Source organism: Penicillium brevicompactum (genome assembly GCF_028827555.1).
Source record: "Penicillium brevicompactum strain IBT 35665 chromosome Unknown utg000006l_segment0_segment0, whole genome shotgun sequence".
NCBI lineage: Eukaryota > Fungi > Ascomycota > Eurotiomycetes > Eurotiales > Aspergillaceae > Penicillium > Penicillium brevicompactum.
In genome coordinates, this window is record NW_026623209.1 from 3,258,341 (window position 1) to 3,280,215 (window position 21,875).

At 49.5% G+C, this 21,875-nt stretch overlaps 9 protein-coding genes across 9 annotated transcripts; 6 read left to right on the plus strand and 3 right to left on the minus strand.

Annotated features, from left to right (window-relative positions):
• Nucleotides 1-190: 190 nt before the first annotated feature.
• N7506_009446 (uncharacterized protein) lies at nt 191-2,106 on the plus strand (the record flags this gene model as incomplete). Its single annotated transcript, XM_056958739.1, has 3 exons — nt 191-349; nt 577-957; nt 1,012-2,106. The coding sequence occupies 3 exons, from the start codon at nt 191-193 to the stop codon at nt 2,104-2,106; spliced, it is 1,635 nt and encodes a 544-aa protein (XP_056808129.1).
• A 518-nt stretch (nt 2,107-2,624) lies between these two features.
• N7506_009447 (ribosomal lysine N-methyltransferase) lies at nt 2,625-4,234 on the minus strand (the record flags this gene model as incomplete). The annotated part of the gene is made up of 3 exons (XM_056958740.1): nt 2,625-3,320; nt 3,373-3,971; nt 4,084-4,234. The coding sequence occupies 3 exons, from the start codon at nt 4,232-4,234 to the stop codon at nt 2,625-2,627; spliced, it is 1,446 nt and encodes a 481-aa protein (XP_056808130.1).
• Nucleotides 4,235-4,525: 291 nt separating this feature from the next.
• Nucleotides 4,526-5,684, plus strand: kae1 (O-sialoglycoprotein endopeptidase; the record flags this gene model as incomplete). Its single annotated transcript, XM_056958741.1, has 2 exons — nt 4,526-4,877; nt 4,945-5,684. 2 exons carry the CDS (start codon nt 4,526-4,528, stop codon nt 5,682-5,684), a joined length of 1,092 nt encoding a protein of 363 aa, XP_056808131.1.
• An 873-nt stretch (nt 5,685-6,557) lies between these two features.
• On the minus strand, nt 6,558-8,029 carry N7506_009449 (putative Snf1 kinase complex beta-subunit Gal83; the record flags this gene model as incomplete). The annotated part of the gene is made up of 3 exons (XM_056958742.1): nt 6,558-6,608; nt 6,660-7,239; nt 7,290-8,029. The coding sequence occupies 3 exons, from the start codon at nt 8,027-8,029 to the stop codon at nt 6,558-6,560; spliced, it is 1,371 nt and encodes a 456-aa protein (XP_056808132.1).
• Nucleotides 8,030-9,204: 1,175 nt separating this feature from the next.
• N7506_009450 (uncharacterized protein) lies at nt 9,205-9,735 on the plus strand (the record flags this gene model as incomplete). The annotated part of the gene is made up of 2 exons (XM_056958743.1): nt 9,205-9,378; nt 9,472-9,735. The coding sequence occupies 2 exons, from the start codon at nt 9,205-9,207 to the stop codon at nt 9,733-9,735; spliced, it is 438 nt and encodes a 145-aa protein (XP_056808133.1).
• A 581-nt stretch (nt 9,736-10,316) lies between these two features.
• On the plus strand, nt 10,317-11,640 carry N7506_009451 (putative aminotransferase; the record flags this gene model as incomplete). The annotated part of the gene is made up of 3 exons (XM_056958744.1): nt 10,317-10,349; nt 10,400-10,860; nt 10,923-11,640. The coding sequence occupies 3 exons, from the start codon at nt 10,317-10,319 to the stop codon at nt 11,638-11,640; spliced, it is 1,212 nt and encodes a 403-aa protein (XP_056808134.1).
• A 12-nt stretch (nt 11,641-11,652) lies between these two features.
• N7506_009452 (transcription factor domain-containing protein) lies at nt 11,653-12,741 on the minus strand (the record flags this gene model as incomplete). The annotated part of the gene is made up of 1 exon (XM_056958745.1): nt 11,653-12,741. The coding sequence occupies one exon, from the start codon at nt 12,739-12,741 to the stop codon at nt 11,653-11,655; it is 1,089 nt and encodes a 362-aa protein (XP_056808135.1).
• Nucleotides 12,742-14,162: 1,421 nt separating this feature from the next.
• N7506_009453 (MFS transporter) lies at nt 14,163-15,717 on the plus strand (the record flags this gene model as incomplete). The annotated part of the gene is made up of 3 exons (XM_056958746.1): nt 14,163-14,332; nt 14,384-14,840; nt 14,893-15,717. 3 exons carry the CDS (start codon nt 14,163-14,165, stop codon nt 15,715-15,717), a joined length of 1,452 nt encoding a protein of 483 aa, XP_056808136.1.
• Nucleotides 15,718-16,554: 837 nt separating this feature from the next.
• Nucleotides 16,555-17,724, plus strand: N7506_009454 (uncharacterized protein; the record flags this gene model as incomplete). Its single annotated transcript, XM_056958747.1, has 3 exons — nt 16,555-16,571; nt 16,629-16,948; nt 17,024-17,724. The coding sequence occupies 3 exons, from the start codon at nt 16,555-16,557 to the stop codon at nt 17,722-17,724; spliced, it is 1,038 nt and encodes a 345-aa protein (XP_056808137.1).
• Between the last annotated feature and the right edge of the window lie 4,151 nt (nt 17,725-21,875).

Here is a 21,875-nt window from a genome sequence, read left to right on the forward strand (position 1 = left end):
TGACATTACAACGTCAACCCAACCGCGAGCCGTGAATCACCCCATCTTCAGCCGTCAAGATCTCCCCCCTTTCATCGAATTTTATCTTGAAAATACGACTACGCGAAAGCGCATGAGCAGACCTTCCTACTGATCTACTTTTTACCCCGTCTCCGCCCATGGTCGTTGCTCTTTTGCGCGTTCCGACACCATGACTCGGTACGGGGGCCTGGGTAGGACGCGCCCGAAAAAGCTCACCTCCAAAGCGTCCATTCCCGTCGTTCGAGAACACGAAATTGATCCCCTCGACGATGAAATCCAGAGCTCTCTACAGCAGATTGAAACCGGCGTTGAAAAGGCCGAGGAGTCGGTAAGTCCATCTACGCACTAATTTTAGCACATCCCTATCCCCATCACGTGACACTATCACCAAAATGACACGAGATTTTCACCCCCAAATGATGTCGGCCGCGCTGACCCCAGCCTGCTTTTAGGAAATTCATCTGCAAAGAGCAATCAATGCCACTGCCCAGGGCAAAGTAAACGAGGCAATTCCCACCCCCCGAAACCATCCTCAGTAATCTCCAATATGACGAGCTCTACCCTCCTATCTTCTCGCAGCCGGCGACGTACATTCGCTTCTCCTCGACCGTGGAGGATTGCTGCGGGTGTCCGTACAATATGACAGAAGAGGATGATGTGTTCCTTAAGATCCTGAATCAAAAGCGCGACCCCGCTGTCGACCCATGCACTGAGGATATCTTCGAAGAGGTCATGAACTTCTTTGAAGAGACGGCGCAAATGAAACAACCGTATGCTTCGGTGGACAACCCACCTGTGCTCTCATATGCGGAAATGGAAGATACAATGGACGCCACATTAGAAGATCCAATGAAGCCGTGGGCCAAAGAGATATACGAGCACTGGAAATCGCGTCGGAGCAGTGTCCAAAACAACTCTCTGGTATCGCAACTCAAGGTATGTTGTTCCAAGCGCCCCGTGGGTAAGTTTCGCCGCTGACATAGCTCTCAGTTTGAAACCGGCCAAGACACCGACGACAGCGATCCTTTTGTCTGTTTCCGTAGACGCGAGGTTCGCCAGATCCGCAAAACCCGTGGTAGAGATGCGCAAAGCGCAGAGAAGCTCCGACGTCTTCGCAAAGAGCTGGAAGATGCTCGTGAACTCGTCGCCTTGGTACGCCAGCGTGAAGTCGCTCGCAGAGAGATGCTCTCCATGGAGCGCCAACTGTTCAAGCAGCGTGTTGAGGTAAAGGAGATGAAGCGCAAGCTTAACATCAAGGACGACGATGAAGATCTCATCAATCAAAAGGTGAGCAGAGTACCTGCACCGGCCCACGAAGTGCATATGCTAACCCTCATGCAGCCAAAGAAGAGAGTACTCGACATGCCCCCACAACGCCCCAACGGTCCTCAATTGCGTATGCCTCTCAAGGCAGGCGCAGGCGCGGACGATTTGCAATCATTGGAGGAGGCTCAAGCCGAGAAGGAGAACGAGATTCTGCGCGATATCAAGCAGAATATCAACAAGCACATCAAGTGGAACGAGGGATACGTGGATCATACGCGCGCGCCCTTGTCTCCTTCTCCAGAGCGTACTTACGATATTGCCGCTTTCCGACCCGCATTCACGGCACAACTGCCAACTCCCCCGTCATCGGATGCCTCTGGTGACATGGATACCTCATTAAACCTCAGCAGCCCGCTCTTCTCTCGAGATAAGCTCATCTCGCTAGAAGTACACGACGAAGCGCACCGCATGCCATCATTCCGCCGGCGAGTGGGTCGTGGTGGCCGGTTAATGATCGATCGCCGAAATATGGGATCTCGTAAGGTCGAAATGGATCCAATCAAGGCTGATAGATTCAAGTTCGATCAAGAGGATTCTGACGATGAGCCTGATTATGACACTGATGCGTACAGCATTCAGATCATGCAGCATCGGGCCATCACCATGGCCAAGGCGCGCGAACAGGCGGCTGTGGCTGCTCAGGCTCATGCGCAGGCGCAGGCTCAGGCAGTCCACCAAGCACAGGCACGACGATTGCAGGAGAGCCAAGCTCAAGCGGGATCCAATCCTGCAAATGGTGTCCCTGCGTCGGAATCCTGAACGACTCTCTTCTCTTCTCTTTTTTCACTTTCACAGCATTTGGCGGGCGTTTTCCTCGTGGCTCTGTTTTCCGCAACCCTTCGTCGTTGTGTTTCCTTCTACCCACCTTTGTAGTTTTATTCCTCCATGTTTTGATGATTTCCGCGAGCGGCGAAGGGTCGCTGGGTTGCATGCCCGATATTTGTTCCTTTTTCTCACTCGATCTCGCCCACCTCACACCCCTCACATCTTTTTCGACATTTTGTTTCGACGCGGGTTCTGGTCCCCTGTGGGCTGAGCGCTGCATTTGTTAATGTACATAGTATCTTTTTCTCCCGAGTCTCGGTGGTGTTGGCTGGCGTCGGGACAGCCTTTGTATGATGGATAGCCGAAGTTATGACGCAAGCGACGAATGGGAGGGCAAAGGAAAAGGCTCAAAAACATTCAGAAAATCTAACACAATTTAATAATTCGCAAGAAAGCACTTTTGTTCTTCGGTAGAAGAGATTGGTTGGGACGATGACAGGGATCCAGCATACTCAAACCCGTTGGTTCTTGGACTGTCGGGACTCACCGTCATCGCCAGCAGCGCGCTTCAACGAGCCAGTCGTAGCCGGCTCCAACATGCCCAAGATGGTCTGAATAACCTGCTTCTCGCCGATGCGAACCTGAAGGGCCATTCTTGCGCGACGAGACGATGTATCCAGCGCATCCAACGGAGGAAGTGAGGCAGCAAGCTGGAGGTCTTGTGTCAGCGAAGAGGCATATTGAGCTTGTTGCGAGTGCAAAGCCTTGATCAAAATGGCAGCTTGGTTAGCTTCCAAAGCCGGCTTGGGTGGCTTGTTCTTGGATTGGCGCTGCTTGAAGTCTTCTTCGGAAAGAGAAAGCGTGCTCAGGAGAATGACCAGCTCGGCTGGCAGGATGTCTTCCAGGGTAGTGGTGGCTTCAACAGGTCTGGGGATCACGTAGCCATCGTCCAGAATATCGAGCTCGGCGAGGAATTCGAGACGAGGCTGAGACTCAACGTCGCTGTTGGGAAGACCTGCGGCTTGGCAGATGGTCTCCAGTGACAACTCGACTACGTCGTAGACGGCGTAGTTGTCGGTCACATAGCCGTAACGGCGAAGGAGATCTGCCCGTGGGATTTCTCCGTAATCGTTGAAAATCTCCTCGCCTGTTTGAATTGGCTTAATTGTCTTCATGACAAGGGCGCCTTCCTCTTGGTACAGACGGGCCTGCACGAAAAGGTTAGCATTGGGGGCGACAAAAAGATTACTGTCAACGAACGTTGTTTCGATCTGCGTCAGCGTTCAGGAGATCGGCGAGCGGGACCATGCCCTTTGGCAGCTGTTCATCCTCATCGTCGGTCATATAGCTTTCATCGTTTGCGTCTCCCTCATCATCATCATCCTCGGACTTCTCAATGTCAAAGGCATAGGCCATGATAAGAGACCCCATGACATGGGCCAGCTCAATCAGAGCGGCAGCACCAGCATCGCCATCATAGGACGCCAGACCAGAGGTCGGTGGGAATAGAGCGGGGTTTGCCCTGACGATAGGAGCGATCATTTCCATGATCGACTCTTCAGCGCCTTGTCGGCCGATTTTCTCAACAATGGTGCTTGCTTGCAGTTCCTGCAACTCGGCAGGTGACCAGAACATCAGACTATCGAACCGAGAAGGCAAGACCTTGAAGTATGGAGCCCACCGGGACTTGTCTCCCTGAAGGTACTCGTACAGCATAACCAGCATCAGAGACAGCCATGGGCCGAGCTGCTCTAGATCTTGTCCCAGCAGGGTCTTCAGGTCTGAGTTCTGGACAGCTAGAACCATAGCACGGGGGATCGAAAAGAGTTCCTCGCCTTCGGGGATGTTGTCCTGTGCCACTGAAGGCCGCAGAATATGTTAGAACTCGGCGAATACTTTTGTGAGACCTCATTTTTGGGACACTCCGGGGGCGACTTTTTTTCCTGCCAAAGAGGAACTTTGAGCACTTACCCACACCTCGTCCTGCACCGTTTGCCCGTAGGTCTGCAAGTCTCAATTTAGGATTGAGTTGCACTCCTGGGCTGGCCTGCAGCCATGATATGAAGTTGTCAGACTGTGTTTGGAAACCCTCGGTATCGGGAAAGTGGGTAGTCGAGGACATTGTTGGAGGGGACCCTTGGGGAAGGGGAGGAATATGTAGGATGGACTTTAAATAATCATGCACAAGCAGTGATAGGGGAGTATGGGAAGAAGTGATTTGGAGCAGTAGGAGAGAAGAAGAAGCAAGAGGGGGACAGAGTCGACACAAACTAAAGGTCGGGTTTAGTTCGGCCGTCCGTGCCGCTTAAATGCCGATAACGATAACGAAATATCCTTGGGGACTTCAACGTGCACCTTTTTTTTTTTAAAAAACACTCTCCCATATAACATTTAATACCTTACCACGCCCATCATGATCGCAATTGGAATGGAGGGCTCGGCCAATAAATTGGGCATCGGCATTATGCTGCATCCCAAGGATGGCAGCCCGCCACAGGTCCTGGCCAATATCCGACACACCTATGTATCCCCACCAGGCGAGGGTTTTTTGCCCAAGGATACAGCGCGTCACCACCGAGCCTGGGTAGTGAAGCTAGTCAAGCAGGCGCTGAAGGAGGCGCAAGTCTCTGTCGACGAGGTGGACTGCATCTGCTTCACCCAGGGTCCTGGCATGGGTGCCCCACTACAGAGCGTGGTGGTCGCCGCGCGAATGCTGAGCTTGCTTTGGGGCAAGGAGTTAGTGGGTGTGAATCACTGTGTTGGACGTGAGTACTATTGGTTCTTGTATGCTTCAATGAGACGCGAACAAACGCTGACATTCGACTCTCTCAGACATTGAAATGGGCCGTCTCATCACTGGCGCAACAAATCCAGTCGTCCTTTATGTTTCCGGCGGTAATACACAAGTCATCGCATACAGTTCACAACGATACCGCATCTTTGGAGAAACCCTCGATATGGCAGTGGGAAACTGCCTGGACCGATTCGCGCGTACTCTGCATATCTCCAACGACCCAGCGCCAGGATATAACATTGAACAGCTTGCCAAGCAAGGAAAGCAGCTCGTTGACCTACCATATGTTGTGAAAGGCATGGATTGCTCGTTCTCGGGCATTCTTGCTGCCATTGATGGCCTCGCGAAGCAGTGGGGACTAGGCGGAGAAGCGAAAGCGAAGGAAGATGAGGAAAAGTCTAGTGAGACAGCCGCTGCGAACGAATCCTTGGAAGCCCAGCCCACTCGTGCGGACTTGTGCTTCTCATTGCAAGAGACTGTGTTCTCAATGCTCGTTGAAATCACGGAGCGCGCAATGGCGCACGTTGGGTCCAAACAGGTTCTTATCGTGGGTGGTGTTGGCTCCAATGAGCGGCTGCAGGAGATGATGGGAATCATGGCAAGAGATCGCGGCGGTAGTGTATATGCTACCGATGAGCGATTCTGCATCGATAATGGTATTATGATTGCGCAAGCTGGTATGCTGGCTTACGGGACGGGCTTCAGGACTCCTCTGAGCGAGAGTACTTGCACTCAACGTTTCCGCACAGATGAAGTGTTCGTCAAGTGGCGAGATTGATATCGGTATCAAGATATCAATTCAAGTTTAAAAAGTACCTATCATGTGTTATGAATTGAGCGAGTCAGATGAATTTCCCGTATTTGCCCTTTCGATAGGTCTGTTAGGTAAATGGATGATGACATGCCTTTAGCATTCACTTCGCATACTAATCAATCCGAGGAAAATTGTACTGTTGTCTGTGGAACGCTCGGGATGAACGGGAGTCAAGTGATCAAAGATCCCAGAGGCGCATTTGAGCCCGTATAAAGCAGTCTGTCAAGACATGTCACCAAATGGAAATAGATTTTGATAGCTCGGCGTGGCCATCGCGCCACCCGAGCAGCCGGCTAGGGAGTCTATAGTATTGTGTCAAACTGATCAATCTGTGGCTCACCACAATGACTCGGTCTCGATTTGCTATAGATTTCAGATGAAACAACTAATATTCAGAACATGGAGTGACGCTCAATTTCAAAACTGAGAAGTAATGAATGTCCATAAGATTTGTAATATTCCTGCATGAGTCAAAGAGCCTGACCTGCTGTGCGAGCATATGTAAGTTTGCTCGCAATGGCACTTCGAATCTTTGCAAAACCGAGCAACGCTCAATGAGGCGATGTTCCCCAGCTGGCATACCTTCCAACAAGCAATTGCGTTATGCTGATAGATGGCTGGGCTTTTTGATGTTAATATTGGCGGGGTGGAATGTCGGTGTCGGTGATGTGACCCGACAAATTACTGCGTGGGGATTGAATTGAAACAGGCTTTTCATCTGACAAGAGATTGCCGGTAGATCGTTGCAACTCTGCGCTTGGGTAGTTCACATCCTAGACAATATTTGGCAAAATGTATGCATGCAATTGTGAGAGATACCAGATATTTGCCTGGACTTCATTCGCCGGTTATGTCTCCGGTTGGTTTGTACAAAATAGTCGTGACATACTGTTCCACGGGATTAGTAAAGAGATATGAGATGGTGTAAATGGTACTTACTTTTCTCTTGTACCTCGTGGTCACACTTGTAGCCAGAACACCGTTCTTGATGCTGCTAGTAGCAAGGTGGTTGAGGACAGTATGATTCGGGTAATTCAGCACGCTGCTATCGTCTTTCATTGGGGTGGTTCCATTAAGAATAGACTTGCCCAGGAAGAGAGGCAGACTTGGTGGAGTCGCAGTGTCTCCAATGACATTGGCAGCCTGGACGTAAGCAGGGCTATCCTCCTCCTTGTCCAGATCAGCAAGGAACTGAGGAATCGCGCTTCCAAAGTCACCGGGCGGCACTTCTTCCTCGGCCTCCTCCTTCTCGGGAGGATCATCCTCTGCATCACCTGACTGGTCTTGCTTAGATGAATCCGGCACAGTCTGCGGAGGGTGAGCTCCCGGCTGAACAGCTGCGTGATGGTCATGAGCATCTTCTGTGCCAATTTCGATATAGTTAACCAGGTGGTTTGTGAAGTCGACTGCAGTGGGAAGGTTATCCGCGGCACGCATTTCTCCATCAACAATGAATTTGAGGTGGTGCGTGCCAGGTCGAAGGTTCAGAGTAGTTGACATAACAGAGGGATTATTTTCGCTATTGTGCTGTCAGTGAAAGTCACCATGTGTTGATACGAGACAACCAACCTTCTGTGTAGGCGGAACTTCTTCTCCCAATTAACGAAAGTTCCAGTGACATAGACTTTCTGAGCAGGTGCTGTCCACTCGATGACGACGGGGACAGCCTTGCCAGCTCCACTGACAGTGTAAGGCTGGAGTTCATCAAGCAGCTCTTCTTCATCGATACTTATTTGACCTAGAGCGGCAGCATTCTGGTCTACCTGGTGGTCCAAAACCTGATCTGCGGGTAGTGACTGGATGTGTGAGTCCTCGGGACCGGCGAGTGGGGACCCGGGGGTAGTATTGGCATCCCCAATAGGCAATGGCAGCCTCGGTGGACGTTGCAAGTGAGCCGATGCACTATAGTACGAGTTGAGGGGTGGGGCAGATGGTGCCACAGGATCGCGCCCCGGTGCATGGCGTGAGATCGGGACCTGGACGGGGTTGGAGTGGTCGCGGGTCGGAATGTTCTTGCTCTGCGAGGGTTCCTCTCTCCGCGGTTCGTGACCGACGGGCTTCTCTATAGTTCTCGGCGAGGATTCGGACACGTTTCGCGATTGGAGACGTTCTTGGACGGATCCTTGGTATGTTGCCGAATGACCGGCGGCGGTCTCTTTTGTGGCAGAGGGGTCGGCAGCGGTAGCCTTCGCATTGGAGATAGCATTGAGAGAAGATCGACGAGCAACCTTTTTGTCATTTGAGGAGCTTGGCGAGCTACGGACTGGCGGCGCATCGCCAACCGGTCCTTTGGATGGGTTGTTACCCATTGAAGGCGGGGCAAGGTGAGTGTTGGGATGAGTTGAGAGATTTGGTTTAGGATGAAGCTCAGATTAAGCCACAGCAACAGAGCGTATGAGGAGACTGCGGGTGCCAGCTCAAAAACAAAGTTTGGCGGGGAAGGTCAATTCATGCCGTTCGAAGTCCGGAGGCCCAAGTCGTCACCGAGCGAGATGGTCACGTGACCGAACGGCGAAGTATAAGTTTGTCGGGCGAAGCTGCCTTGAAGTGTGGTTAATTCGCCATTTTGGCAATGTATGCATTGAACGCACAGTATATAGTCACTTGATAATACTCCTCAATGTGTATGGGCTCGTTGACACCAGTGCTGTGGCAAGATCTCCGCAAAAGAAACATGCGGTGCGGAAAACTTCCCTTTTGGGAACTGCCTCAGCGTACTATACAGGGCTGTTGGGGTGATCGTCTTTTTATCTGTTTCCAAGGTTGGAGCTCCTTAATGAAGGCTGTAGTCTCCACTGGAATATCCAGTAGATGAAGCTGGAAAAATGGAAAAAAACCCCCAGGAACTGAGTCTAACTTTCTTACCTAGGCTCAATGCGCATATCAAAGCCATCAAAAGACAGGTTCAAGCCAGAGGCTGTGATAAGGCACTTTGGCAGGTACCTCAAAGATAAAGAATTAGTCCACGGGTGTACTCACTATCCCAATTATTCGTGAACTATCGTTTTGTATCCAACCAGAAAGTAGGAAGTATAGCTTGTTTTGCAGAGCATGCATAGGTGAAGGTGGAGATAGTTGCCATACTTCAGGGCTGCTCCAAAGCCTTGGAAGCTGCATAGATCAGATTTCCTCTCTCTCTCTCTCACCACACACACACACACACACACACACACACACACACACACACACACACACACACACACACACACACACACACACACACACACACACACACACACACACACACCCCCATATGTACACATATACAGTTTTTCCTTTCTTCGATTTACAATGCTTTATCCAGCCATTCCATACGGTATGCCTTTTAATACTCGTTGCTGGTGATTTTAGTGCCCAGCACCTGCATAACCTGTAATACAAATACAAATTACTCAGCGGTCTCGATACTTAGTAAGCCAACCGCGCGCTGGATGAGATGTCAAAACAGGGAGTCGGCGTAGACGAACAATCGTCAAAACTGACGATGACGTGGCTCTCAGTGTTGACAACGCCCTTGTCCTTTGCGTTTGGGCTGACAGTGTCCTTACTGTCTTATTTGCTATTGCCGATCCTTTTCATTGCATCCCCAGTGATCTACCTCGGACAACTCGTTCTGTACCTAACCCTGCTTCCGCTGCGGATATTGATCAAATTAGAGGTATGTGAGAATTCTGGAAGTTGAAGTGAATAATCTACTGTGTAAACAGTCTATTATATGGTTCGTACGCAGCAAAACACTGACCTCCGGCAGGCATTCATCTATTTCATGACTGTTGCCGTGTTGATCGGAGCCACCGTGGGCATGGCCCTACATTTCACCGGCAGCACTATCACACAGGCTTTGCACATCGAAGATTCGCCAGAGCAACCGCGAAGTCGCGTGAAACGAGAGTCCATAGACTCAACGCCGGAGGGCCCACCTTTCGACTACCTGGAGACGAAGGTCGAAGACACCAAATATCTCCCTTACTCGACAATCCTAGAAGAAGAGGAGAGTAGTCGTGAATCTGAATAATGTTGATCAAAAAGTCCTCTTAAAACTCCTTCATCAATCAACTGTCAAGCTGCTATGGGCTAACCGCCATTATCCTTGTCCTCAAGTAATCTACTACCCGGTTGGAAGTAAACCCAAAGTCTTCAACCATACCGACCTCGCCCTAAGTTATGAGTCTTATCAGTGGGCTTTTAGGGCTGAGAACAGTCCTTGACGTTCCAAGAAGTGTGATGTTTGGCCTGAACCTTTATCGGTTCACGCCGCTGTTAGGTTGATTATGCCGCCTACGTATGCTGTGTACTATTAGCTGTAGCCATTCTCAACAAAGAAAGTGCGATAATATTCCAAGTAATTTTGTCTTCTGCTAGCCAATGTGTAGGCACTCAGGCCAAACCCAGACCAGATTCCACCCGTGGACACATCCGAGCCAGCCCCGTATTTCCTGATTGGGCCATTTTTGCGATCCAGCCAATCACTTTGATCCATTCTACTCGACCACAGCCATATAAATCCCCCAAGATCCGACATTCCTTCTTTTCTTTTCAAGTTCCCAACATTCTACTCATCTCTTGATCTGCCGAACATATCTCATTCAGTTCAAAATGGTTGGAATCAATACCTTCGCCGTCGAAGAAGTAAGCAACACACATCCCGTGGACGCTCTAGTTGAGACTGACAATGGAAGTGGATGGACACATATGAAACTACCGCAAAGCACAATCTTGCGGAAACCTGCAGTGCCTCCATCTCCCTCAACGATCTTCTAGCCCTATCCCCCAAGGATAATCTGATAGATTTCTCACAGAAGCAAGTCTACGGCGCGATAAGAGGCACTGAGGCACTGAGAACGAACATTGCTAATCTTTATTCACCATCGTCTGAGTCTCAAGACGGCCCTGTGTCTGCGGAAGGGGTGCTTGTTACCAATGGCGCCATTCAGGCCAATTTCTTGGCTCTTTTTACCAACGTTGGACCCGGCGATCATGTCATTTGTCAGTACCCGACGTACCAGCAGCTGTATTCTGTACCGGAGTCTTTCGGAGCGGAAGTCAGTCTCTGGCGATCGGAGGAAGGGCATGGGTGGGGGATGGATCTGCAAAAGTTGAAGGATTTGGTAAAGTCCAACACGAAGATGATCATTTTGAAGTATGTACATTTTCTGTACTCATAGTGCCTCTTGTGTAAAAACGATCTGACAGTTCGTGCAGCAACCCACAAAATCCCACCGGAGCAGTTCTCCGACGTGAAGAGCTGCAGGGGGTAGTTGACATTGCTCGGGAGCATGGTATCATAATTCACTCCGATGAGGTTTATCGTCCTCTGTTCCATTCTCTGGATGCTGAGCAGGATGTGCCTCCGTCTATTCTTGAATTCGGATATCAAAATGTCGTTGCAACGGGTTCCATGTCCAAAGCTTTCAGCTTGGCTGGCATCCGCCTGGGCTGGATCGCCTCACCAAACTCCAACATCATCGAGGCTTGTGCTACAACCCGTCATTACACTCTGATTTCGGTCGGTCAGATCGATGATAGTGTAGCGACGCATGCGCTCTCGCGCCCGTGCGTGGACAATTTGTTGCGACGAAATGTCCAGCTTGCAAGGCAGAATCTCGCTGCCCTTGATGACTTTATCGGCGAATTCAGTTGGGCCGTGAAGTGGACGAGACCGAAGGCGGGAACGACCGCATTTCTCAAATTCGTCAACAGGGAAGGGAAAGCGATCGACGATGTCGAGTTCTGCAAGAAGCTCCAGAAGAGGACTGGAGCGATGCTGGTTCCCGGAAGCAGATGCTTCGGCGGAGACGTTGACTTCCGTGGATATGTGAGAATGGGCTACGTTCCCGAGAACGAGGTCATGGTCGATGGTCTGAACGCCCTGAAGAAGTTCATGGCCGATGAGTATGAAGATTTGCCACTGGCTTGTTGATGACGTGGCGCCCTAGAATAGAACCAGTTCTAAACCAAGATTTGCAAAGTGTCTATCCCAGGGTGTTGGTGTCTTTGCCGCCCAGAATGTGTTCAGAAGCCCTCGAGCTCTTGTAAAGTTGCCGAGACCATGGCTTTCCATATCACCCATTCGGCGATGGATGAAATTGCGTTCTTCGATATCATCGGTCTCACAACCAGCACTAAATACCGGCCACAGGATCAAGATATTTGCGGATGAAGATGGTGGGATTTGCTTGACCGCGTTGACAATATTTGATAGATCCGCTTTGACGATTTCATGATTCTTGGGGAGTAATTGGACCCGTCGATGAAGGTGTAATAGAGCAGAGTGCACAAAGGCTAGGTGTGTGCTTTGCAGCTCAGCGTGATTTGAAATGTCGGGAACACCACAGCGAGTAAGAGACAGAATCTCGAGCTCCAGTAGGTGCGACTCAGTCACCTTTTCTTGAGGTATGTCAAGTGGGCTTTGGTAGTGATGCTGCACCATATGAGACAGCCGTACAAGCAGTGGGACTAATTGCAGAGAGTATCCACAGATATCATCAATATTTCCCTCCAATTGATCAAAAGTCCTATCCAGTAACCCATTGTCAGAGCTCAGGACTCCTCCGCCAGTGAGCCCCGACAGTCCGGCGATAATGTCCATGGTTGTGAACCACTTCACTAAGCACTGAACATAGGGGTCATCAACACGCATCCTCCCTTGGCTGTCCAGAAATGCAGCAAATAGGCGCATTACTCCCCCAAGATGTGTTCTCCAGGTTTGCATGTTGCCATTACAAACATCGTTGGTGCACAGTGCCATTGCAGTGGTGACTGCCTCGGCTGTCAAGGTCGCATCTTGGTTACTGAGAGCAGAACGCAGACTGGATATTGAGAGATTCGTGAACTTCAAGCAGGAGACCTTTGAGTTTGACGTTCCATCCTTGATGAGACGACTGTGATGACTGCAAGCCGATGCTAGAATTGCATAGAGAAGATGAGGTGTCTCCAGCGAGCTCGCAATCAATCTTTGCAAGAAGAGCGGAGAGGCCGCCGGGAAAAGGCGTGGCGCAGTTTCAATGCTAAAGATATGCATGAAGAATTGAGATTCTTTGGTGGTAAGTAATGGCGATAAGCACAGTGTAGGCTGGTTTTGAAGAATATCCAAACTCGGATGCAGCTCCTGAAGTACAGGGAGAGGTTTCATCACCTCCGGCTGTATTTGAGTGGTCAGATTTTGGCTGACCAGGTGAATATCATACTTGCATTCTCTGGGGAATCGAATGCAACGTGAGCACACTGGTTTCTTCAGATCGCACTATAAGTTATTAGTGATGTTTGGTGAAAGTCTGGTGGCGAATGAGACGATCTTTACCTTGACTTTTTTCCTGCGGCACTCTGTGCAACCATCGCGTCTTCTTTGCGCAGGGCCATATCTGCTGCCTCGAGAAACCGGCATAGCCAATCGAACTTGATAGAGAAATCATTGAAAGTTGAGGATGGCCCGAGGAAGAGAAAACGGGTTCCCGCAGTTGGCTGAATTGAGGGAAGTATCCGACCCAGCCAATCAGACTGCAGTTACTATACAAACTGCCCCGCCCGAGCAAAACCCACGGGTTCTCCAATCAATGGATTGGCTGGGGGTATATAGACTCCGTATAAGCATTAGGGTATTTATACACAATCATCATGAAGATTAGGGGGAGAGAGTCCGCATCCCTCTAGAAGAGAGCTTTCCTGAGGTTCCAAGGATACCCAGCAAGCTGATCATAGGATGAATCTGGACCTCACAGGTGGCCTGGCACTTTCAGACCTTGATTTGGTAATGTTTTCGATTGAGAGCTGTCATAACTGAAGCGAATCCTCGAACTTTGAGGATTGGAGGTAGAGAAAGGTGGTTCACCTCTGACGTTGGACCTGTTTCTGGTAGCACGTGACCCGCTCCCATCAGGATGGAGGCTAAACCTAAATGGGACGTTTGACAAGTGGGATGTCATGTGACCTGTTTTGCTTCAACAGAGATTTCCCCTCGATTTCCGATCTTACAACCTTGGATCTCCCGACGGACCGAGCAGTACCCAGATTAGGAGCGAGGGCTATGTTTTCGAGGCCAGCTGCATGAAAGCCGGCAGTTCGTTTATGCATCTGTAAGAAACTCTGGGGAGTCGGCCCGCCAAGAGACGGGTAGTTCCGCCGTTGCTTTTATGCCAAGTTATGCATGGAGGGATGCCAGATTGAATTTGCCGAATATCACACTTTTGCCCCGCGAGGATATCAATTTGCTTTTTCTGACCTGTTTTCAACATCGGGATGGAATATATCCGGCAGTTCAAGAGATGTGAATACCCGCAAAAGCTACAATGCACAAGGGGATAAATCTGGACTATGAATAAATGCCGGCATAGTGGGGTCGGAGAACTAATTTTCTGTGCCGACACCCGAGGACTAGAACAGATATAGAACAGCTTTGGCACTTTCAAGATTTGAGATTCTCGCGTGAAAAAAAAAGAGAAAATCATGTCAACAGTCATGGATCTGGAGAAACAGACCGCCGAGCCAACTGTCGAGGCCAAAGATCCGAATCTAGTCGACTACGATGGCCCCGACGACACGGAGAACCCATTCAACTGGCCCACCTGGAAGAAAGGCCGTCAGCTGGTCCTGATGGCCTTCAACACATTCATAACGTGAGTGGTCTTGGTGTTTGCCAAATCAAATCAAAAGCTGACTCGAAATAGTCCATTGGCCTCGTCAATGTTTACCCCCGGAATCAGCGATGTAATGAAGGAATTCAATGTCACCAGCAGCATGATGGGCTCCTTTGTTGTTTCCGTCTACATTCTGGGCTACTGTTTCGGGCCCTTTCTGATCGCCCCTCTGTCCGAAATATATGGACGTGTCGCATTGTACCATAGCTGCAACCTGCTGTTCCTCATCTTTACCATTGCCTGCGCAGTCGCACAGTCTATGCCACAACTGATCGTGTTCCGCTTGCTGGCCGGCATGGCAGGCGTATGTCCTCTGACCATTGGCTCCGGGACCGTGGCGGATATGGTACCCAAAGAGAAGCGTGCGGGTATTATGGCCATCTGGGCAATGGGGCCCATTCTTGGACCAGTTGTCGGACCCGTCGCGGGTGGCTTTTTGGCTGAAGCGGAGGGCTGGAGATGGGTGTTCTGGGTCATTGCGATCACGGTATGTTCTTTGTTTCCTGTGCTTTCCCGGGAACCCGTACTGACAGGTATAGACTGGCGTGATGATGATTCTGACTGTGATTTGGTACCGTGAATCATATGGACCGGTGGTTCTAGAACGCAAGGCCGCTCGCCTTCGAAAGGAAACCGGCAATGCTGATCTCCGCTCCATCCACGAGGGAGGCAAACTCAGTCTTCAGCTCTTCTTGTCGGCATTGGCGCGACCATTGAAGCTGCTCTTCGGTTCCCCGATCGTGTTCCTGATGGCACTCTTTGCCGCCATCACATATGGTTATCTGTACCTGATGTTCACAACCATCACCTCCATCTTTGAAAGCAAGTATGGGTTCTCTCCCGGCGTGGCAGGCCTCGCATACCTTGGGTTCGGTATCGGGTCCATGATCGGTTTGATCACCACCGGAATCGTTGCCAACAAAATCGCTCAAAGCCATGTGAAGAAAGGCTGCTTTAGGCCTGAGTCACGTCTGCTACCCATGATGGTCGGCTGCTGGTTCATGCCTGTGGGCTTGTTCTGGTACGGCTGGTCAGCCCAAGCAGGCGTTCACTGGATTGTGCCAATCTTGGGAACCGGCGTCTTCGCCATTGGCCTGATGACTGTTTTCATGTCTGCTAGCACCTATCTGGTGGACTCTTATCTGCGGTATGCGGCTTCGGTAACCGCGGCAAACACGGCATTGCGATCGCTGATTGGAGCCTTGTTGCCACTGGCGGGGCCATCGATGTATGAGGCAATGGGACTGGGCTGGGGAAACTCCTTGCTGGCTTTCATTGCGTTGGTGATGTGCTCAGTTCCGTTCCTCTTTTGGAAGTATGGAGCGATGATTCGCACGCATCCCCGTTTCCAGGTGAAGCTGTGACGGGGCACACATAAAAGTTTGATACTGCATTTGCATTGATTGATAGCGTGATCTTCGAGATATCTGCATAAAGATTATAGATTATAGATTAATAAACGACCTCAAGTCTTATGAGACACTTTTCTTGTATGAGTGGTGTAGAGAGCGAGACGCGTTGGGTTGATCGGTGATCTGCCAAACGAACAAACTGATGAGAGAAATGTGTTAGAACTATGTGGCTGCGAATATAAAATCGGAGTGAATATGAAAGGAGAACATACTCAGAGAGTGTAGTGTGTGGTCTTATAATTGGGTGCAACGTAGATGGACTCACCCATGAGTGGGGTGATGTCTGAGGGCACGGAGTAATTGGAAGTCAGCCCCGGAGGTTGACAAGACTTGCCTGCATATTGACTTTCATATACAATTCTTTGCCTTATTTATGATATCTAAGCTTGATACCCGGTCAATCATACCTTCGCTTCTATCTTCATTATCTGATCGAACCTAACCCATGAGACGAGTGTAAACCACGAAGCTAAGTGACGTCTCATAGTGAGAGAAACGAGTCAGTATAACCAGCACGGCCCCGCAGAACATGCCAGACTCAGCCCTGTTGCCGCTTGCAAGAAATGGTTGGGTGTCAATGCATTGCCAAAAGCACCTATTCGCTAGCCAAGAAGTACCTCCCCATCTTGGCTTGTCATGAGGACCGACTAGTTCACTTCGCTATCCAACGGACTTACATTCATACATGATTATTCGGTTGCCTGATCTGCTGGATGTGCTCAAATAGCTAATCTCATCCCATTACTCCCTTCATTTCTGTTCAGAGCCAGTCTACAGATCTCGCCCGCCATGTCTTCAAAAGCGAAGTATTCACCCCCAAGTCTACAATACATAGGTAATTCCTGCCGCTAACTTTTAATGAGATCGATATTTTCCAAGCGCCCAATTAAAGTGGTCGCAGGCAGCGAGGAAAGCGTCTATTATCTTCATCATGGCGCGCTTGAAGCCCACCCCGCATTTGAGGCCCAAATAAAGTCAGCCACCGATGACTATATGTCCCATATTGATTGGTCTGCTTTTGATGAGCAGACCGTCGAATGTGTTCTGAGCTTCTTATATACCGGTGGCTATGAGGCTCCAGAGATCTCGGCCGAGGTTGCCGATGATGCCGATGGCGCCGAAGCGGAGGAAGAGGCTGCCGCGGACGAGGAAGTTGTCGAGGATGCCGAGGACGCCGAGGAAGGTACGTTCCATTTGGAGCATATTCAATTTCAGTCCCAGTAAACATGTCCCTAACAATTTATTGAAACATGCACAGATCCAGCCATAGAAGGCTCCGAGACCTCCGTCACCTCGCCATCTCCGACCTTTTCAGACAGCGACCTCAACGAACGGCCATTGACCCCCTTGGCACACTGTTGTGGTGTTAATCTTCCAGAATCTGCATCTTTGAAGACCCCCGAGACTGAAAAGGAAGAGGAAGAGGTCACGCCCGAGAACAATGAACCTTCTCCCGCCGAGATCTACCTCCACACGAAGGTCTACTGGTTTGCTCATCAGCTCGAGTTTGCCAACTTGAAACAGTACTCCCTGAACTCTTTGGCCAAGGTCTTGGTCGATCTGGAGCAATCCGAGAAGGATCTCTTCCCGTACCTGGCTGATGGAATCCGGTTGATCTATACTACCACCGAAGCTACCGATGATGCGAGATACCTGCTGTCTCAATTCGTGGCCATCAAATATGCCACCCTTGTTGGCGAAGAATTCGACCAGCTCACGTCTGAGGGTGGTGAATTCATGGTCGATGTATCTCACAAGCTTGCTCGGAAGCTGACATCGTTAACGAGCACCTTCCAAGAGAAATATGAGGAGCTTGTCAGAAGGAACCAGGAGCTTGAGACCGAGAGTAGCGAGAAAGAGAAAGAGCTAGAGACGTTGAAGGAGGAGGCAAAACAGTGGAAAGCCCGAGGGGACAGTGACCCTGCGCAGAAATATCCAGCGTTCACTTATCAGATCTGATTGGATGGCATTGTGTAGTATTTGGGAAGGGACCATCTGTGTCGAGTCTCATGGAAGGCGCGGACTATTAGAGTTCGTATAAACCCCCCCTCATTTTTCGAGTTGAACTCTTCAACCTCACCGACCTGCTATTGAACTTGCGTTGTCTCCATTTCCAAGTTGTTTCCATCCTAGAGCTGGATCTTGTAGCCCTTTTGGTAACATCGGTAAACTCGATATCTTCGGTATATTCGGCAACCTCGACCAGCGCACTGAGAGCGGCACGCGCAGTGCTTCGGCATATGCGGTGTTTTGACAGCCGCTTCCGCCGAAGCAACATCCCCAAGTCGTCTAGCAAGATGTCTCTTGGGGTGATCAAATTTTGAAAATACTTTTCCTCCAAAATCAAATATAGTGAACATTGCATCATTTAGTACACCATATCTCAAAATCAGGGTGGCAATAGCCTGATTGCCACTTTCACGACCGATTGCATGGCTGTTCAACAGCATCGTTCACATGCCCGTATGTTCGCGCCTCCGGTTTGAAATGTTCTTTCGCTGTCTTTCCTCGGATGTGCGATGGGATCTTCGGCACCTGCATCTCTAGCAGAGCAAAGTATTGACATCTTGCCTGTTGCTGCTCGATTTATTGCCGGTTCTAGCCACACCAGCTTTGAGCACATCTATCATCCAAAACATAGAGACATAGTCAATCTAGCTGTCGTCGGTTCATGGGAGGCATTCAAATAAGTAGTTGCTACAACCACATTCAGAGGCTGATATCCTACCTCGGTCGTGGTCTTTGTAGTGATGGATGCTGTTTCGTGAACACGAGGATCGTATAGGACTGGGTCTTTGTTATCCTTCACTCCAAGCAAGGCTCGCTAGGATAATCGCTCTTCATTTTGACCACTATTCTAAGTCCGCTTCAAAGCGGTCCTCTGAATTTCTCTGGAATAGCATCGCGGCTCGCGGCTCGCAGTAAGACTAGTACTCTAGTTTCAGTAAGTTTGGTCCCTTTGAGAGTCCATACTCCATACCGTCTCATCCGCGTGATCAAGTCTATTGTACAACTTGACCTTGCTTATTGTAGTACAAAGTCATGGTCGTAAACTTTGAGAGGTCAGTGACTCTCGTAGAATGAGCCCAGACCGACTCCCATGTAACCGGCTTTAGCCTGAAGATTGTGATCTCTGTTGGAATTTCTTGGCGAATGGGATCAAGCGAGTAGTTTCCCATCGGACTGATGTCCAGTATTGTGATTGTTTGTACCACGGCGCCGGGGTTTCTGAATCGGTAAGAAAGACTCGCCTGATGCGGCTGGACTCGTGGACGGCTATGAAGCGAAATTGCTGGATAAGAAGTCTCGCAAACTAATCTGAATCCGGGTCCAAATATTTATGAAAGATATTCAGCACTTCCCCTTGGTAGTTGATGCTATCGGGGTAGTTGGTAGTAGGTACCTCTGGGCGCTGTCCCAAAGCTATGAGATCATCAGCAGTGTGCTAGCCACTCACTCTTATCCTCGAGAGGCTCCCATTAAATCCCGAATGAGGCATCACATAGGTTGGCAAAGTGATGGTCATTCACTGACTGACTATATTAGTCGCCGCCTTGGACAAGGCACCGTGTGTTCCGCTCGTGGAGGTCATCCATTCTGCTGAAATCAACATCACACAAATTCAATGTCAAGAGTTGGACATTGAAAGCGAGGCAGAAAGGAGGATTTAAAAACAGGATAACAGAGAGAGAAGAAACAGCCCCAAAGAGCTCCACAGTTGCTTCATCTAACTCCAGGTAAAATAGCAGAAAATACACAACGGGTGGTTTACCAGCCCATTTATTTTGTCGTCGAGAAAGATCAGCTTCATTGTCACCAATAATTAGTTTTACTTCCTGTCAATAAGATCTCGGATATATCGGCAGATATAAGACTCGAGCAACTTCATCGAGAGTGAGGATGGAATGAGCATGACCTCCGAAATCACTTCCGCCGCGTTTGTGGTGTCACTTATCGTCTCTCAAAGGTCATTAATGGCCTTGATCAATGCCCAGACGAACTTACATCCCTGAAATTTGATTTCATATCAAGTTTTGTCCATGCACCTGAAGTGAATCGCACAATGGCAGTCATCAGCCATGAGTCTCGGTTGAACACTTTCATACCAACGCCTATACGGACCTCCATTCTTTCGGATTATTCGCGACTGCTCTCGCGACGGCGAGGCGAGCCAAATGGGCCCGCTGCAATGGCCTGACTTATTACATACCCTATAATCGCTGTATATTGCGATAAGTGCGATCACTGCGGATGGACTCGCCACTTCCATTCTGTGTCGTCTATGCTTCTATCAGACCGAAACGGCCCAGCGTAGATGCTAGAAGTGATATGAGACGTCGATAACGATAGTGCACATCGAGACGCAGTGCTCGACGCTTTGCCTTTGCTATCAAAATACCCGTTTTCTTGGGGAATCGACGGACTCCTCAGAAGCACAATACTACCGCGCCCTCGCAGCGGACTTTATCGATTCCCTTGAATTGCACACCACATCTTCATGTTTCAGCGCCATGTCTATGTTTTGATTTTTAGGGAGTCAGCCAATACATTGCGCAGCCTTTCACGGCATGAATAACTTCCAGATCCTAGTGGATGCCGGAGCAATATTGGCCGCGACTGGTTGACGTACTCCACTCCATTGGATACCATATTCTAGGCTTTCAGAAGTAGTTGAGAACATTCTGCATGAGACCGATGGAGTAGAATCGGGTGAATGTGAATGATGTCAACTTGGATGGCTGGACGCCCTTTTGCGGCTGCTCGATTATACGGCGATGGGAAGACACGAAGTGGCCCGGGGAGTCGCCACCAGATCTTGAACACGCCGTTTGATTGGTTCTCGATCATGGGCCAAGCCTCTGTTAGCTCGTTCCAATGATTGGTATGATGCAGTCACTGCTATGTATAATGTCTCGCTAGGATTTGGCACCAATGAAACTTGGGTGCTGCTCAAGGTCAAATTCAGATATCGAGACGCTCGAGATCGAGCAAAGTCGGGTGATAGATAGGATATCGGATGGCTGGTAAGATGCTTGTCGTTTGGTTTGTGTTAGATTGAGAACGCCTCGCTCTCATCCATGGATTCATTGTGATGACCAGCTTAATAGTATAAAATCCGTGGTGAGATATCACTGCATACCTCGACTTTGACATTAGTAAGAAGTGTTCTACTCTTCGTAATTTGTTCCATGTCTTTTCCCGAGTCCACATCTTTGAAAAGTTTGGAACCGAATTGGACGAATAGGCAGTGGAAATCGGTTCTGGTTTAGAGTTGGCAAAGCAACAGCAGGAATCAGACTCGAATGAAGGCAGCTGGAACTCGAGTAACAATTCCCATGCCTGTTATCTACGTGATCCATCAGGATCATATAGTTCCAATCTGAAACGTCTGGCTCTAAAATCCAATCGAAACTACTGAAACATCCATGACAAGAATATTGATTACAATGTCAATTTATAAGGTATCATCACGAGAGCTAAAAGTGATCCCAAGTAGAACGAAGGACCAACCCAGGCAAGTGAATACCAGAAACCCGTTTCCGACGTGGTTGAAAAATGCACATGTTGAAGCTCTCACAGACCACCCAGTTAAACAAAGCACTCAAGGCCACCCAGAACAGTCCCAAACCCGCATGGAGGAAGATAGAACAGACATGAGATGGCATAACGTAAGAACCGCCCAACCCGACCTTGTGCAAGAAACGAAACCGTATGACACCCATGGCTTGCAGAGAGAGAGAAAAGGGAGGAGCCGTGGCAGCAGAAGAGTAGAGAAAGCGAAAAGAATAGTAATTGAGGATAACCGGTTTTGGGTTGTCGAGCGTCACATCGTAAGAATAAAACAGAACGCCACCAACCGCGGAAATATCAGAGTGCCGACCGAGAGAACATGGGGATAATTGCAAAGAAAAACGTAAGAGGGTAACGAACACGAAAAGACAATAGCCACCCCATAATAGCAAGAGCGAAAAGCAAAAGCATTCCATATCCACATAACCGACCAAGAAACGATACAGCGATCAAAATAAAAAAATAATAAGTCCTCCCATGAAGTAAAACAAGAAAGTAGAACCGTAAAAGTGCAAAGGGTCTATCTCCACAGCGAATCA